Source organism: Leptinotarsa decemlineata, unplaced genomic scaffold, assembly GCF_025532065.1.
Source record: "Leptinotarsa decemlineata unplaced genomic scaffold, Ldec_3_MD MMD2_tig00002974_RagTag_RagTag, whole genome shotgun sequence".
Taxonomy (NCBI): domain Eukaryota; kingdom Metazoa; phylum Arthropoda; class Insecta; order Coleoptera; family Chrysomelidae; genus Leptinotarsa; species Leptinotarsa decemlineata.
This window is the reverse complement of record NW_027412578.1, coordinates 291,332-310,501: the sequence shown is the minus strand read 5'-3', so window position 1 is coordinate 310,501 and position 19,170 is coordinate 291,332. Positions and strand designations below refer to the sequence as shown.

At 34.8% G+C, this 19,170-nt stretch overlaps 1 protein-coding gene across 6 annotated transcripts in view; it reads right to left on the bottom strand.

Moving 5' to 3' along the window:
- Tomosyn (syntaxin-binding protein tomosyn) overlaps window positions 1-17,590 on the bottom strand; it is a 200,198-nt gene extending 182,608 nt beyond the window's left edge. For all 6 annotated transcript variants that reach the window (XM_074177241.1, XM_074177244.1, XM_074177242.1 and 3 more), the window contains exon 1: window positions 17,493-17,590. In XM_074177241.1, coding sequence (XP_074033342.1) covers window positions 17,493-17,554 — 62 coding nt within the window. In that variant the 5' untranslated portion in view covers window positions 17,555-17,590. The remainder of the gene's footprint in view (window positions 1-17,492) is intronic.
- Between the last annotated feature and the right edge of the window lie 1,580 nt (window positions 17,591-19,170).

Below are 19,170 nucleotides of genomic sequence, written 5' to 3'. Positions count from 1 at the left end.
ACATCTATGATCTTTCATTATTTTGGAAATGGTTTTCTCTATATGAAGTTATGTATTCCTGGACTGTCTGAGACTGATTTTTGTCCTTGACGTGTTTAAAAGTATTCTCTTGAATCGTTATTTGTTTTGTTAGTTACGTCCAATTTTTTTTTAAACAAGCGATTTTATTGGTGGTGGACCGACCATGACGCTTACTATCGTTTCTTTAAGTTGGTTCTGTATTTTTGAAAGAACTGAGTTTGGAATAACCACCTTGTGACCGAGGTAGGTCACAAGGTAGGTCAAAGACCGGGCAGCAAATCATAGAAGATATTATACTGGTGGTTTCACCAAAGTATGTCAATGCCCCATGACGCTAACTATCATTTCTTTCAGTGGGTTCATGACTTGTTTCTGTATTTTTGAAAGAACGGAGTTGAGAATAACCACCGTGTGACCGTTATTGACGAGGTAGGTCAAATACCTGGCAATAAGTTATAGAAGATATTTTATTGGTGGTTTCACCAAAGTATGTCAATGCCCCATGACGTTAACTATCGTTTCTATAAGTTGGTTCATGACTTGTTCTTGTATTTTTGAAAGAACGGAGTTGAAAATAACCACCTTGTGACCGTTGTTGACGAGGTAGGTCAAATATCAGGCAACAAATCATAGAAGATATTATACTGGTGGTTTCACCAAAGTATGTCAATGCCCCATGACGCTAACTATCGTCTCTTTAAGTTGGTTCATGACTTATTTCTGGTTTTTTAGAAGGAACGGAGTTGAGAATAGCCACTTTGTGACCATTGTTGACGAGGTAGGTCAAAGACCTGGCAATAAGTCATAAAAATATATTTTATTGGTAGTTTCACCAAAGTATGTCAATGCCCCATGACGATTACTATCGTTTCTTTAAGTTGGTTCATGACTTGTTTCTGTATATTTAAAAGAACGGAGTTGAGAATAACCCCCTTCTGACCGTTATTGTCGAGGTTGGTCAAAGACCTGGCTTTATTGCCCCAATAAACGTGTTTGATTCATAACTTGAGGCAATTTACAAATCTCTTGCAAACGACGTCCTAACGACATAAGATCCAAAAATGAAACGTATACAGTAAATTCCAATCCATAATTCAATTTCAAGGCAGAAGTTCAAATAAAGCAAACGTCCATCTCTTACAGAAACATTTCACAGACCGCTCAACCCGCGGAAAATACATCGAAAAATATAATCACAACCAGACCTTGAGTTTGAACTCATTTGCATCCACAAATGAATTTCTCCTGCAGATAATTTTATGGTCGGCGATTCATTTTGTGAAAACTCCAGCAAGTTATTGTGATTACTGGAACGATACTCTTAGGAGCTGAGTTTTGTTGATGAATACCGATTTGTTCACCGGTGTAATAACGCTTGAAAGCGTTCTTTGAAATTGATTTCCCACGTGTTTTATAAATTTGAACTACGGCAAGCAATTTCACGAAATAATTACTAATATTTCAACATGATCAAATTAGGATGGCATTGAAACAATATTGGAACATTGCGTAAACTAGAGAGTTTCTATTGAATTATACTGAATAAATGAACAAAATACTTCGGAACCCCAACCCGTGAAAATGAAAAGATTTTCCGAAGCATTAGCTTTTTGTGAGTAGTTCAAACAGCTATGACTCATAATATCAGTATGTTGCTCCCAAATTATCCAATTACCTGCTGGACACAAAATTAAATATTTCCTCTAAAGTTTTATGAAAACGTCTGAATATATTTGCAACAGAAATGTAAAGAAAAGGAATGCGAAAAATTGTAGAAGAATAAAAAGGAAAAAACTTGAATCCTTTGATATAATATATAAAGATTGTACTTTTTAGATGGTCACTGTGTTCGATTATATTTCACATTATTATTCAATCAAATTGTAAATTTTGAATTTACATTGCATTTCATTTTGTATCATAATCTAATTATGTGACCCATATAATTGCACTTATCATTTTTCAGGTAATTAGGTATGAACACAGATTTAAATTTGGATTATAAACTTATACAGTATCATCCCCAAAGTATACACCATATTAGAAACTTATTTATTAAGGGTTTTTCAACAAAAAGTTATCCTTGATAAAAGTTTGTGCATCCGCTAAAACTTAATATGCACTTACGAAATACAGTAAAACACACGTAATTTACGAGGAGCCATCAAATATTTCATTTTGAGACAAGAGTAAAGTACACTTATTTATTATTAGATTTGAAGGCATGGCCATCTAAGTGAAGTTTTATTTTTTTACCCATTTTTTAAAATGGGGACTACGAAAAATGAAAATTTGCTAAAATGATAAATAGACAGCATCCTGTATACGACGGTTTATTTTGAGAGCATGCAATATTAAAAATCACACAACTATAGTGTTAACCACGGTCAATTTTTTTTCAAAGTAAAATAATTTTCAAAGTTTTTGGTACAAGGTTATTTTTATTTTTTGTTAACATCGAAAATTACTCAAAATTGTACAGTATTGTGACAAGATTTTCTGGTGATTATTTTGAAGAATTATTTTGGACAAGAAAATTTCCAGAAAATCAATGAGTTTGTCCCGAAACACCTATTTTATTTTGATGTTTTGTGATTTGATATTATCAAATGTTAAGTCCTTGTTACAATAACTTTGCACTAAAAACTTTGAAAATCATAAAAAAATTGACCGTGGTTAACACCAAAGTTGTGTAATTCATAATATTACAAGTTTTCAAAATAAACTGCCGTATACATAATGCTGTCTATTTTTATCGTATTAGCAAATTTTCATTTTTCGTAGTCCCCATTATAAAAAATGGGTAAAAAAATAAAACTTCATTTAGATGGCCATGACTTCAAATCTAGATGTATTTTTTAATGCTGAACAACTTTTTCAAATAACATTTTTCGAGATTTTTCAAAATAAGTGTACTTTATTCTTGTCTCAAAATGAAATATTTGATGGCTCCTCGTATATTACGTGTGTTTTACTGTATTTTGTTGGTGCATGTTCAATTTTAGGGGATGCAAAAACTTTTATCAGAAGTAAAATTTTGTCGAAAAACCCTTAATAAATAAGTTTCCCAAATGGTACATAGTTTGGGGATGACACTGTATATGTTTTCTTCTTCACACACACAGGGTCATACTTTGAGTGCCACTATTATAGTCTGCCATCTGAGCACCAGAGTGCTTAGTGCATGGTATTTGTGATCTCCCAGACAAGGCTGCTTGTACAGAGTCGCAATAAGCAACGACCGTTTTTTTTTATTAATATGCGACTGCTGGGTATATAATATTTTTTAGGTGAAGTGTAGGGACACAAATCAGCAATTTTTCAGCCGTATCAATACATGACATTTTGAACTTTTGAATACCGTTTATGTACACACCACAGGCGTTAAAACTAACCACTTCGACACTGTAACGTGAATTCCGCCAGCCGATTGCAGTTAAATCTGATAGGCCAGCGTAAGGAGGCCTTATTTTATCCAATAGATAAAAATGTGAGTGGTGATCATGCTTTGATCACACATCAATCTTTGTTACGGTTACTTCGTTTGTTGAATGGATACAGTTTAGTTTTTCTGAAATTTTGAGAATGAAATGTTTTAGATTCCTACTTTGCCATCTTTTTATGAAAATGTGGAAAACTTCCAAAAGAGAAAAAAGCAATTGATTTCAAAAATGATTTCTTCACAAAAATTAGTGAATTATTCAAAGAAGTAACATTCAGACAAAAACTGAAAGAAAAAGCCTTCTCCACAAAACTACTTTTTAATAAACATTGCATTACATGAAAGAAAAATTACTTTCAAAATATTGAACATACTGAAATAGTTTTATTTTACTAATTGGAACTTCCATCGTCTAATACGATTAAAAACTCTGAAAGAACAAATGAAATCAAAATAAATAGCAAAAATATCAATTATATTAAGCAATGAAACATGAAATGAAATCACAGTAAAACGAATAAAATAACCTATATAACAGATGAAAATGATTTTAAATTAAAAAGAAATGAAAATAAAATAAAAATAAGCAAAAAATTAAAAATCGAACAATTAAACTTAAAATTGAAAATTATTTCAAACCAAGGTCCTTCACGACGCGACGTTTCGAATGTAGTATGCTTTATGTGGCTAACTCTTTATTTATTTGCAATATTGACATTGGTTACCGTAGTTGTTTTTGTCAAATAAATATTATTATTATTACTGTTATTATTAAAATCGTCTTCGGGTGATGTCAGGACTATACCCCCGAGAGATGACTTTTTATAGGTCAGTCGAACGCTTTTACCTTTCCCCTCTTCCATCTCTCCGTTTCACCGGCTTAGCGGAAGCCGCTTGCTTGATTACAAGTTTTCATATGTTGCGTATCCCTACAATAACTTGGCTGAATGCGTCTTTGAAAACATATATGCAGCTTCTTTGAACTTCATCTCAAACCAGTATTCCACCCTGAGGACGATGTCAGCTTGGGATCCCTTGATGTTATGTTGATGAGTCCAAACATGCTATGTTATTCCCAATTTGCTGGTTTCTCCTCCATGTGTGTCTCTCTTGTGGGTGGCAATGCGGACTTTCAATGGTTTGTCGCAATCACAGGGTATCCGGTAAATGCAATTCTCAGGCCCAAATCTGTTCCATCACCACTTTGGAGTAACCATTCCGTTGAAGATATTTTTTTCTCGAGACCTTCCTTCGTATTACACAACCCGAAAGCACGATCCAGTAAAGTCTTGAATATTGCTCTCTTAGTAGATTGATGGTGGTTGGATTCCTGGTTCAAAAACTGTCCTGTGTGAGTGGGTTTTCGGTATGCAGATGTTTCCCATTTAGTGTCGGTTCTCTTCACCAATACGTCTAAGAATGGAAATTCGTTGTGGACTTCCTTCTCCATTGTGAAGGTGATGAAACGGTTTACTCTGGTCTTGTGCTTCATAATGGTGTTTGGTGATGTATTCCCATGGTTCCATACTATGAAGGTGTCGTCAACGTATCATAACCAGACTCGGGGCTTTTTATGGGTTTCTTAAATGACCATAGTTCTTTCAAAGATTCCAAATCCTATTAGAATCATATTAGACAATGGAAGTCCGAACTAGTGAAATTAACCATAAAACATTGTCTACCACTTCTAAACAAACATATGAAAGTGGTTGTTTCGAAAGTAGTTTTTCTTTCGTGTAATTAAATGTTTATATGAAAGTTGTTGTTTTGAGAGGGCTTTTCTTTCCAGTTTGTGTCTGAAAGTGACTCGTTTGCATGATTCATGCATTTTTGTAGGGAGTTGATTTCCAAATTAGCTACTTTCTTCATTTCTTCGAAAGTTCCCACATTTTTGTATAAAGATGTAGAATAAGAAAATCGGATCATTTCTTTCCAAAAAATGTATCTTTCTTAAAAATATACCACTTTCAACACATTCATGGACTATATTGAAACCACACGTATTTTATTGTATCGTACTTTTGTACCATTATTTTCTGGGAAATAAATTATTATAATTATTATTATTATGAAAAACTACATCTGTTTGAAGTCGTGTGATCTAGATGTCCAGATAATGGAATCAACTTCTGAAAGTCTGAATTTCTGCAGTATCTATCATGGACTGACAGAAATTATATTTTGGATTTTCCATTAAACTCTCGATGACAGTTACCAAATTTCATTGTATTCGTGAAGTTCAGCAGAGTAATAGTAAATATGTACTTGTAATGCACTGTTTGGACCTTTGGTGTAGGAATTAATATTACTGGAGTTTTTTCCCAACACCAAACCGTTATTTTAACACCTCGACACGTGTTTCGATCACCAAGTGATCATATTCAATGTGTGTCGAGGTATTAAAATAACGGTTAGATGTTGGGAAAAAATTCCAATAATATTTTTCAACAGTAAAGATGTATATTTTGAACTAATAATGTTCTATGTTACATATCCAATTCAAAAAACTTTTTTTGGGTCGAATATTGTTAAAAAAAACTTTTTCTGGTTCGAATACTGTGAAAAAAACATTTTTTGAAACTGAGTTTTCAGAATTTCAACTTCATTGGAAGGAAGAGAAATGACGACGAATGGAAAAGAATGGTCTAGACGAAACCAGAGAAATTTATCCCGAATCTGGTGGAACAACAAATATTGGCCAGAAAACAATGGAGGATTTATAGAAGTTGCAACTGAAAATATGAATTTCTCAGCTATAAAGAGTACAAGACAGGTCTGATGAAAGAGCCAAAATACAATTTTGATATTTGTAGTCTTACGGAAACCCAAACTTCAGATAATAATAGGGACTTCTGGAAATACCAGAGTAAGTCTCAAAAGGCAAAACAGATTATTGAACCACATAATTTGTATATAGACCAATGTGGCATCATGTGATCGAGATCCCAGGTCACTTTTAGGGAAAAATATATGTTCAAGAAGAAGTTCAAAGAATTTGTTACTTTTTAGATCCATCGTATTTCCACCACAGATAATCGTCTACTCATTAATATATTGAAAACAGCAGAACCATGAAAACATTTTTTCTTTCATATTGCATGTGTCGCTAAAGTTTATCTTGCGTAACACGCGTTATGAATTTTCCATCTGATCGTTAATGAAATATACAACATGAAACATTTTCGAAATTTATATTCATTAAAATCGACAGGAACTTTAATAGAATTATATCATTTATTCATCAATCTGCGAAACAGTATTCACAAAAAATTGCATGATATTAATATAATATTCAGTGAAAAGTTACTACATGTATTCAACAATAACATAACATTAGCATTATTTAATAATCATTTACATCAGAATAGATGATAATAATCCATGTTCGAAATGAATAACAGTAAATTAGTACAAAACAATAAATTAATATCGAGTTACTCTGAAAGTGGTGATTTTATATAACAAAATTTAAAGGGAAGCTGATATTTCTAAATACCACTTCAACCCAATAGGCAGAATATTGAATTGTTGAATAAATAAAAATCATGAAGAAAATATTACGAAGCATTCTCAGTCTTTGTCATTTTGTTTCAAAACTCTGATAAACACGCCTTTGCGAGATCTTCAGATACCTTTACCAATACATTTTGTGTACTGATTGAAAAGTTTCATTCACGAAGAAGTTACCGAGAAATGGACAACTAAAATAATAACATACGTGAACTATTCAAAAATGAAGCAAAAGTTCAAATTTCGCGGGCTACGTAAATTCGATTAGTGATTTTTAAATGTTTTCATCTTGCTACACTTGTCTCGAACATATGTTCACATTTTCAGCACTTTAGTATGTTTATATTACAATTCCACAATAGTAGGCACTGAATTCTTAGAAATATCATTGCATTGAAACAAAAACATTGTTATCAATGTTGTGATTCTATATTATTTATCATTATTTTTCCTGTTTAGTATAATTTCCCTAATTTCCAAAAAGTGAATCAAAGAAATTTCATGAAATTTCGTGTGAAAAAATTCAATCTAAGTGCTCAAATACACTTGAAATGTTGACAGTGGCCTAGGGTGATTGTGCTCTGAGTTAGAAAAATGTTTACAATTGGTACAAAAAGGTAGAGAAAACGTGAATGACGACGCTCGTCCTGGACGTCTCACACATCCGAAACAGATAAAAATATTGAGAAAGTGAAGAAAAGTGTTTTGGAGAATCGTCGAATCACTATCAGAGAAGTTGCTGAGGATATGAGCATATCAAATGGCTTATGTCATGAAATTTTTTCGGAAATTTTGGGCATGAAGCGTGTGGCTGCCGATTTTTGACCAAAAAAACCGTCGCAAAAGCATCGCTCAGAAATTGTTGAATGACGTCAACGGCGATCCAGATTTGCAAAAAACGGTCATAACCGGTGACGAATCATGGGTATATGGTAATGACATCGAAACCAAAGCCGATAGTCGAATGTCGAAGTTTTGCTCACCGTTTTCTTCGATTATCATGGGTAGTGCATCAAGAGTTTTTGTCACATGATCGTACGGTTAATAAGGAGTATAAACTTCAACTTATACGCCGCTTGCGAGAAGCAATACGAAGAAAACGTCTGGTATTGAAGAAAAACAATTAATGAACCTGCTCATTCCTTGCTTGTTCCTGAATTTTTAGCCAAAAACAACACCGTAATCTTGCCTCAGCCACCGTTTTCACCAGATTTGGCCCCCTGCGTAATGATGTCTCAGCCACCGTGTTTACCAGATTTCGCCCCCTGTGACTTTTTCCTTTTCCCGAGACTGAAGATACCCGTGAAAAGACGGCGTTTTGCGACGATTGAAGAGACAGCTCAAGGACATAACAAAAAGTGAATACCAGTGAATACTGCTTCGAGTATTGAAAAAAACGCTGGCCAAGTGTATAATATCTGAATGAGAAGTACTTTGAAGGGGACAATATAGAAATTGATGAATAAATGAATATTTTTCGAGAAACATGAGAATTCACCTTATTTTTTGAACATGCCGCGTATTTTGTGATGCACAATGATTTTCAATATGTGTGACTTGAAGTGAAAACTCAAATGAATTGACACTCATGTTAATTGAGTTGCAGATACTTTGTCAACATTAGAATTGATTACTTTTTGTTAACTTAACCTTAGCCAGATGAATTTTATATCGATACTACATAAACTTCAGATGGTCTGGAAATACATCATTATTGAAAATATTCTCCAGAACTTGTGAGTTTATCGCGTGAATTTTGCCAACAGTAACGTACCAATTTTTGAGTCAGAGAGAATAGTAGGTACTTTATCAGGAACCTGAAATCACGGCCATGGCAGACACCATCTGCAAAATGCCGAATTGATTTCAAGTAATGTTAACATCAAACCTAAAAGGATACGAGTTCGAGCATTTGAGTGATTTTATTGTAGTTGTGGAGATGTTGGCTTTGAAAAAAAATAATCTCACTTCTTCTTATTGCATTTTTAAAGCTACATATTTGGAAATCTTAGAAAATTATATTTCAAATTTCATTTACGAAATACTGGTGAACACTTTTTCTTTGTTTTGAAATATTGCATCACCCGCAAAAAATACTTAACCTGGGAACAGTCTAAGTAACAAACTAGGAAATTGGAAGGCAATCGTGAATATTCACCAGTAGTATTGGGACACACAATGTTTTGCAATTAATATTCACTTGATATGAGACAGATATTTTTTAAATTTAGTATCAAAAATTTTCTCATCATAGCTCAACATTCGAATGGATTTCTAGTTAAAAATACTTGAGATTTTGGAGGAACTTCAACACTCAAATTATCATATATGAAAAATGAGAATTAAAATTTTCTATGTTTTGATATTTCACTACTACATAGCGTACATAGCTCCCATCCATGTTTTTATTTAAAATCGTCAACAGTATTATTACCTGCTCTCAACTACTACAAGTTGTGAGTTTTTGTGTTCCTAGAGTGTTCTTACTCAAGTCACAGTTTGAATTCTCGTTTTTATATTCTCAGAAGTTTACATTCATTCTATTCTGTAATTGGGTTCATCCTGTACAATAGTTCAACAATATATAAACATGGAGGGATAAATAAAAATAATACGCCGACAAAGAAATTACAAAATAATGAACATATTCAATTATTTGTTTCATTTAGAGGTTCCATTATCTCAAAATATTAAATAATGAACTGTCGAAAAGTCGATATTTCATATGATTCTTCGATGGCTGAACGAATTGAATAACGTAATCAAGAATATGTTGAATTTGAGTTTCATTTCGGCAAAAAATTCTCAACATTACTTTCACTTCACCTTTTTATGGGTTAATCTTTCCACACGAATGAAATCCGTACCTTCGATATTCAGGGATGGATGTATTGAATATATAGACCGTGGACAAAGTTTTTCACCATTTCTAGATGATATAAACGAAGGCACCATGAGCCTCAAGTTCTCTCTAAATGCAAAATCTTGGAAACGCAAATCTAAGTAGTTATTCGGGAAAAGAACTGGAGTACATCCAGAACATAATGAAAATGCATCGTGAAATTGAATAATTCCTATGAATTCACTAACGACACTCAAGGAAATTGCCCATTATCTTTATCTTAGGATCGCTGTTGGTCCGTAAATGGCCTCTTAACTAGATCCCGATGACACGAAGCACCCCATAACTAACATGTTACATGAACTTCAAGTAATTAGATTCCTTCCAGTAACTCAGCATGGTACTTGAAATATGGCTCGTTTCATACGGCTACGAGTGGATTAAACTTCAAAGCCGACTGGATTCTAAGTTGCACGGGATCTTTAACGAGGTATGGATCCGATCACACGCGAAATTCCTTGTTGAAATGTGAATGCATTGTTGTTTCATGATCTTCAGGTTGACGGTTCACATTTTGTGCATAAAACAATGGGGTAACTTAATTTCATTTCTTACGATGTTTACTTTAGATGAAATTAATAACAATGAGAAGAAAAATAATGAAGATTTTCATTGTAGTAGGTTTCAAATAATAGTATAATATTGAATGTAGGGAGAGATTCATCACAGAAAACTGGCATACTGAAATATTATGTCTATCTGTTCTTCCACCAAACCCAGGATCGTTTCAGATACTGCAGATTCTTTCTATTGGGGAACTAGCCAAACGTCACCCCCATGCTCAATCCCTGAAGAGATAGGATGAAATTAAAGGATGCAATCTTGCCAGGATCACACTGGGAGACCCTGGGAAGCTGGCGCCGAAGAAATATCTGGCGATGACCAGGAAAAATCTAGACTTAACAGTAGGATTTCTGACTGGCCACTGTCAACTAAAGAAACACCTCCTCAATATGAGGCTAGTGGACACACCTCTATGCAGTATTTGTCAACAGGAAGATGAAACTGTCAGGCATGTCCTATGCGAATGTCTGGAGTTATCGTCAATAAGAGAGTGTGCCAATATAAAGAAGATGTCTCCTAGAGACCCGTCCACCTTCCTGGAAAGGACAGGGTGGACGATGACCTAGGAGGACAACTCCTTGGGAGGAAATACAATGGGTCACATGTGGCTTAAGTGCTGTGGGCCTACACTCCCCCTCCCTACTCTACAGATACAGATTCCATTTATTATTTTCAAGTATATTTTTTAATATCGAATAATCAAATTTCGCAACAAAGATAGGAAATTGTATGGGATACTAATGACTTCTCGATATCTCAATCATGTATTCGGTAAAAGTATACATTTGAGTAACATTTAAGGAGGTGATTCCTCATCGAAAAAAAAATAGGATCTTTCATATAAAGAAATTTCATTGGATCATCCATTGTTGAAAATAGCCCCTTGAAGAGGGTACATGAAATTTGTATAACAATTTTTTTCACAAGCACTGAAAAAGTTACAATATTGAAATTAACCTGATGTTTTGTACTACCAAAAAGACACTTAGCCAGAAATTTATTTGGTTTACCCCATGGTTGTAAGGGGTGGAAAACGCAACCCCAAAAATTTATTTCCAATGTAACTTTTTGTCTTATTATTTGTTTACCATTTAAAAAATTATTTCCGATAGCCTGTTTCAACTACAGAGATACATCGTCATAAATGTGAAAATACGAAACTAATCTATCTAGTAGGTCGCTAATAGCGATAGTGACAATTAAATTGGTATGACGCTGTCAATTTGTGAATTTTCAAAATTGAATTAATACTAATTGTGTGTTGTTGCTCTGTTCTTAATTTGTTACTTTAATAATTCACTTGTTATTAAAATGGCATACACAAATGAGGAAATGACTGATATGCATTACGTTTACGGTCTGTCGCAGGGGAATGGGTTAGAAGCTTCTAAAAGATAAATTTATCCTCAACGGCAGCATCCTTCACATAGAATATGTGCTCGACTTCATCAACGATTACGAGAATATGGTTCATTCGTCAAAAGAACGCAGGATTGTAGTCGCCATCGAGAAGTACGAACACCACAGCTTGAGGAAGCAGTACTTAATTTGATTGAAGAACAACATACTACCAGTACTAGAAAGATTGTTTTCCAGCTAAATCTTGATCATATGACGGTAGTTCTTCTCGGGACAAGATTATTAATTTTCATAATTACCACATATGGGCTGATGAAAACCCTCACGCTATTGTCGATACTTACCATCAACAACAGTTTTCTCTTAACGTGTGGCTCGGAGTTATTGGGGATGATTCAATTGGGCCTCATTTTCTACTTCCTCGATTAAATTGTGAGACATACGTTAAATTTTCAAGAGAAGTGCATCCAGTACTGCTGGAGGAAGTTCCTTTGGGCGTCAGCAGGGATATGTTTTCTATGCATCATGGGGCTCCCGCCCATTTTAGTCAAGTAGCACATCAGTATTTAACTGAAACATATGCAAATCAGTGGATAGATCGAGGAGGACCACAGAACTGGCCCGCTCGATCCCCGGATCTCAATCCTCTCGATTTCCCTATTTGGGGTCATTTACAGTATTTGATTTATCGTACTCCTGTTAGCGATGTAGAGGACTTAAGAAACCGCATCATCGATGCGTGCAGGGTAATCAGAGAGACTCCAGGAATATTTGAGCGAATACGTGGCTCAATGCGCTGACGTCTAGACGCATACGTAATGTCTGAAGGTAAACATATTGAACATTTACTATGATTTCTACATGTTGTGTGTTTTGTTATTAATAAATTAGTTTTGTTTATTGCCCTTTAATCATTTGATGCAGGTACTAATTACAAAATAACAATAAATCCAGTTCGCCTTTATGACGATGTATCTCTGTAGTTGTTCGTAAAATGATTTTTTGCTGCATACTGGTTTATTTTGGGCAAGAAACCCAAGAGACATTTTTTGTTTAGAATGAAACAGGCTATCGGAAATGAATTTTCTAATGGTAAACAAATAATAAGACAAAAAGTTACAATGGAAATAAATTTTAGGGGTTGCGTTTTCCACCCCTTACAACCATGGGGTAAACCAAATAAATTACTGGCTAAGTGTCTTTTGGTAGTACAAAACGTCAGGTCAATTTCAATATTGTAACTTTTACAGTGCTTGTGAAAAAAATTACAATTTTTGTACCTCCTTTAAGGGGCTGTATCTTAACAAGGGATGCTCCAATGAAGTTTCTTTATATGAAAGATCCTATCTTTTTTTCGATGAGGAATCACCTCCTTGAATGTTTTACACTTATTCAGTTACATCCTGTATAAAAAATGTTGTTTTAAAAAGTTCAATGCTTTGGAGAAACTAATCTGTGGTAGACATCAAAACGGATGGTGCCGCAATGGGCGGTGGCAAACTTTTTCATAGAAAATTTCGAACAACGGGCCTCAAAGCAAGCGGCAATGAAACCACATTATTGGCTGCATTACGCTGATGACACGTACGTGGTATGGTGAAATAGTGAAGAGACACTAAATGATTTGAAATAACATCTGAACATCAATCCAGAATCATTTCATTCTGATTTGAATAATACAAATTTTCAACCTATTTATAATTCCGATAACATCGACGAAAAAGTTGCCATACTCAACAAGTTAGTTCTTGAACTTTTTGACAAACATTCACCGGTTAAAACTGTCAAAATATCTAGGAAAAAAGCACCTTGGATTACAGATAACCTTAAACTCATGTTCAAACTCAGAGATGACGCTCTTTCTAGATTTAAAAAAACCAAGTCACCTCATCACTGGGTATATTACAAGGAGTTAAGGAATCTCACAAATCGAACGGTAAATCTCGAGAAGAAAGCATATCTTAACTATTGCTTGTCGAAAAGTAAACAATTGTGGAAGGAACTAGCTAAGCTCAATGTTTATCAGAAGAATGGTCAAAAGACAATTCCTGAACATCTCTCGGATGTTGAAAAAATCAACAGCTTTTTTGGCGATATTGTTAATAGTATCTCCACGCCTGATGATGACACAATAAATCATTTTTTGAGCTCGAAGCTGAATGACCAAGAATTCAAATTTCACGAAACTAACGAGAATGAAATTTACACCATTCTGTTAAGTATTAAATCTAATGCTGTTGGACCTGATAATATCAGCATACAAATGATATTATACTGTTGTCCAATTATTTTACCTCACATATGCCACTTATTCAATTATTGTATTCATAAAAATATTTATCCAACAATCTGGAAACATTCGCATATTATTCCGTTAGCCAAAATAGGCAATGCAGAAAGTCTGACTGACCTTCGCCCAATTAGCATTTTGTGTGCCATATCTAAAGCGTTTGAAAAATTTGTAAACTTGCAGATACGTAGCTACTTGAATGATTTCAGTATATTACCTACATGTCAATCAGGGTTCCGGCCAAACCACAGCTGTACAACAGCTCTTTTGAAAGTTGTTGATGATTTACATTGTTCTATCGACAATAATAAACTTTGTCTTCTAGTATTGCTGGACTACTCCAAAGCATTTGATCGTATTAACCACTCTCTACTTCTGGCAATACTGAAGTACCTGGGTTTTGCCTCTAGCGTGGTCACTCTGCTTGGAAATTATCTGACAAACCGTTCTCAGTGTGTCATACTCAATAACAAAAAACCGAATACCCTTAAAATAAATAATGGGGTCCCTCAAGGATCGATTTTAGGTCCACTTCTTTTTGTTTTATATACTTCTCAGTTCTCACACTGCCTTCGTCACACTTCTATGCATTGTTACGCTGACGATACACAGTTGTATTTACAATTCGATGAAAACTCACTCAATATTGCGCTAGAACAAATGAGTCATGATCTGCACTCTCTGATAACTGAATCAAGTAAATATTGTCTCTCTGTAAACCCAACTAAATCTTGTGTCATGCTCTTCGGTAGGCCAAATGCAAAGAATCGTTGCACCGAGTTGATTAACATTTCCATCGATGGGGTTCAATTACCAAAAAGTGACGTCACGAAAAATTTAGGCCTTTATCTCGATAATTCTCTGCGTTTCACTACGCATGTTTCTCAGATTCTTAGGAAGGGTTATATGAATCTAAAATTAGTATACTCGAATAAAAATCTTTTGAACAAAACAAATAAAATATTACTCTGCGACGCACTGGTACTATCTCATGCAAACTATGCTGATACTGTTTATGGTCCAGGACTCTTGAAATCTGACAGGGAGAGACTTCAAAAACTGCAGACTCGTCACGGGCGTAAGGAGACGTGAGCATGTGTCTCAATACTTGAAACAACTCGGGTGGCTGAACATGGATGCTAGGCGCACACTACATTCTGCTAGTTTATTCCATAAGGTCATATCCACTGGGAAACCTGCCTACCTATTCACGAAACTGTCCTTTAGAACCGATGTACATAATCTAAATTTGAGATTTAAACATCTCTTGACTGCACCTAAACATAAAACTTCTTTTTTTTGAGGATCTTTTTCTTATAACATTGCACACTTATATAATCGGCTACCCATTGAATTCAAATCCCTATCACCACTTAGTTTCAAGAAAAATTTGAAGAGATTCATGCTACAATCCGGTTCCCTTCTTTTATAACAGTTATCAGTTGACACCTATACATATGTTTTTACAATAAATATGAAGAAATCATCAAATTTATCATCATATTTGTGACATGATTTTCCACACATAGAACATATAATTTTCATTTATTCGTTTATTGCCTCTCTTTTCTACTTTTCTTCTGCTTCTCTCCCTTTTTTTCCTTTTTTTTTTCTTCTTTCTAGTTTTAATTAAGCAAACAATGTGTATTATTATAAGTTATCTCTTACTGGTTGGATGGAAGAGCAATTTCTGCCTTGATTTGTCATGCGCAGACGTTGAATTCTGCCATTTGTTAGGTTAGATTAGTATCCTTTGTACTGAGTAACCTTTCAATAAAAGCATTTATTATTATTATTATTATTATTAATTCTCTTGACCCAAAGATCCAATTCACAACGGAACGAGATACCCAAGAGACTCTAGCCTTCTTGGAAGTTCTTGTGAACAGACGTGAGGATGGTACATTGTGCCGCAGAATGTACAGAAAACAAACACACACAGACAGGTATGTGAACAAAAACTTTAACCACCAGCAACAAAAATAGAGAGGGGTAATTTAAACGTTGGTTGCGAGAGCACAACGTATATATGAACCTAAGAGTCTTCCTGAGAAACTCAATCACCTAAAATATACCTTCAAAGGGTATCTGCACAGCGAAGGTGGATTTGAGCGGCCCATACGACCCAGGAGAAAGAACGGCAAAGTTACCTCAGCTAGGCTGGTCAAAGGAAAAAACTTATTTTCTATGTCAAAATTGTTACAGACCGGATTGGGAGAATCTTAGAGAAACACGACGTGAAACCAATATTTAGGCTTACAAAAACTAAAACAAAGGCTAAGATCAGCTAAGCAATACCCGAGGTATACCGAATTCCTTACAGCTGCGGCTCGACTATATTGGACCCACAAAAAGAAGTGTAGGTATCCCTCTCTGAACATAAGAGGAGTTGTCGACTCGCACAAACTGACAAATCAGCTGTAGCCGAAATAATTCGAAGATACAGTTATATTCGATAAAACTCAAAATTATTATTCAAGAGTATATATATAGAGATGCAATGGAAATTCAAAAACACAGGGATAATTTCAATAGAAAAGACGAGGCAATGAACATCAATAAAATCTGGCTACCGGTCTTCAGAACCAGGTAATCCAATTAAGGGAAATAAGGCCACGCCCACTGATAACAACACAAAACCAGAGTCAAATATAAACATCGTACTTAATGCGGTCGGAACGCGTTTGATAGAATTCGAGCGCTATATTTATTGAAAGAAACGTAACCTAAAGATATTCATATGCTTATTTGGTTCAATCCAAGTCGTTGAAACTTATTTTTAATTGAAAAGTTTTTGGCTTTTTACTTCTCTATTCCCATTTACGCAAATGGCAGTATTGGCGGAATTATATATTGAAAGTATTTGTGAAAAATATTTTTGGGCTATTCAATTGATTCTAATGTTTTCACGTTTTTTCTAGCAAAACCTATGACAAAACTATCCTGAAGTGATTTACTTGAAATATTTCAATATTTAAATGAAATAATAGAAAAAAATAATGATACTGTAGGACTGAGTTGAACTAACCAAGAATTATTTACAAATTATCAAGTTCCGGCTTGAATAGTGGTTTTTCATGACGGAATTTTAAATACTCAAAAATAATGAGATATTAATAATGAAGAAATTCATAACTTCCACACAATTTTTGCACCGACAACCCTAAACCTGACAGCACGACCCTGAAAAAAATCCCGCCGTATTATATGGATTACAAAAGCATTTTTTCATAATCCGATATTAAACTCCACAGTTCGGAAACTTCTTCCATCGCATTCGAATGCAAATATTCCTCGATTCAAACTTACTTACCCAAACATCCTTGTTCTACGTCTCGGATTTATGTGTCGTCCCGTGGGTTTGCCTTATGAATATGTAATGGGAATATATTAAAAAAGGATACATCCTGAGAGAGCCGCATTTCGAACCAATCGCCAGCAGTCTTTGTACAGGATCGTACGCCATGGCCGTAGGTTGGAAAGGGAAGCCATGTCGAAAAGTCTGGAAAAAAAAACTACTTCAGCATAAACAGCACAAACAATCTCTAATAGTGCGTTCACGTTCAGTGTTTACAAAAGTCGCATGAAATATACTGATTGACAAAAAAGGTAAACATACATATAAGAACAGAATTAGAAACTAAAAACTTGAAAATGAAATGAGTAAAAGAATTGTGATTAACGGTTTCATTGAAAAAAAGATAATAATGATGTAGATAATGTACTAAAGGTACGCGTCCATAGGTACGCATCGTACGGATCGTATGAATCGGATTTTAGAATTATTAGTATAGTAAGTTATACATATGCGTCCACTGACCGGCAGCGGACGGATCGCACGTATCGGTCCGTCGGCAATGCTGATGAAATTGAACGAAGGAGCTACTTTTCCGACTGGTGCGGATGACGTCATGCGGATTGCCGATAAGTGGACGCATGTCACAACAGGTAGACACTGGTCGCCTCACAGATCATTTGAATTTTGTTACATTTCGACATTAAGGTACACATGCGCGTGCTTTAATTATAATTGTTATTACGCATATCATAGACATTGCAAGACTAATCACAATTGTATAAGAGTACGGAGAGTTGTACAATTTGAAACACCCTCATTATTCGAATCAACAAAGATGAGATAATAATTTGGGAAGAAATTGGAAAAAGATTAAATCAAACTTGTAAGTTTATTCATATTTCAATATATGTAGTTAGTAAAATAGAGCCATTTAGGTACAAAATATTCAGTTAACTGTATCATAGAGTCACGTGAACCTCCTTCCAGCTCGCACTCTCCTTAATTGCCATTCTACTGACCCTTCTGCTGAATTGAAATAATTTTTGAAACCATCCCTAACTGCTGAAGCATCTGTTTTCGAATTTCCACCTATATTTCTTAAGTCTTGCAGTCCTCTCATGTTGGAAATATAAATATTCGAATCATTTTCTATCCAGTGACACGTGTCATTCCTAAGAAAGTTGTGCAAGCAGCATGTAGCCATTACAATACTCATAACGAACCTACGTTCGAAAATTCTAAATTTCCGGGGCAATATTCCAAACGTATTTTCCACAGTATTTCTACTACGACTCAACTGATAGTTAAACACTTTTTTTCTTCGTTTCTTTGTGCATCGTCGCGTGAGTATGGTCGCATCAAATTCGTGCATAATGGGAAAGCTTCATTACCAATTATGACGTGAGGTAATACGTCATTGTCCCCTGGTAGTATTTTTGGTGAAGGTATATTTAGTGTTCCATTCTGTAAGCCTTTACCCAAATTAGAATTTCGCAAAATGCTAGCATCAGAGTTTTTACCAAAAACCCCAATATCTACAACTATGAATTCATAATTTGCATCCACTAAGGCTAATAGCACCGTACTAAAGTGTTTTTTATAACAGAAATAATTTGATCCACTGTGCGGTGGTGCCTGAATCAACACGTGTTTTTCACGAAAACCTTCTTCAGGCTCTCTGCATACTTCTTCAGATGGTTTAGGCATTACTAGGGGCTGTAGAAACTGGAATATGGCTTCGCAGTTTGAGTAAACGATTCCTCGTACTGTGCGTTCTCCTAGCC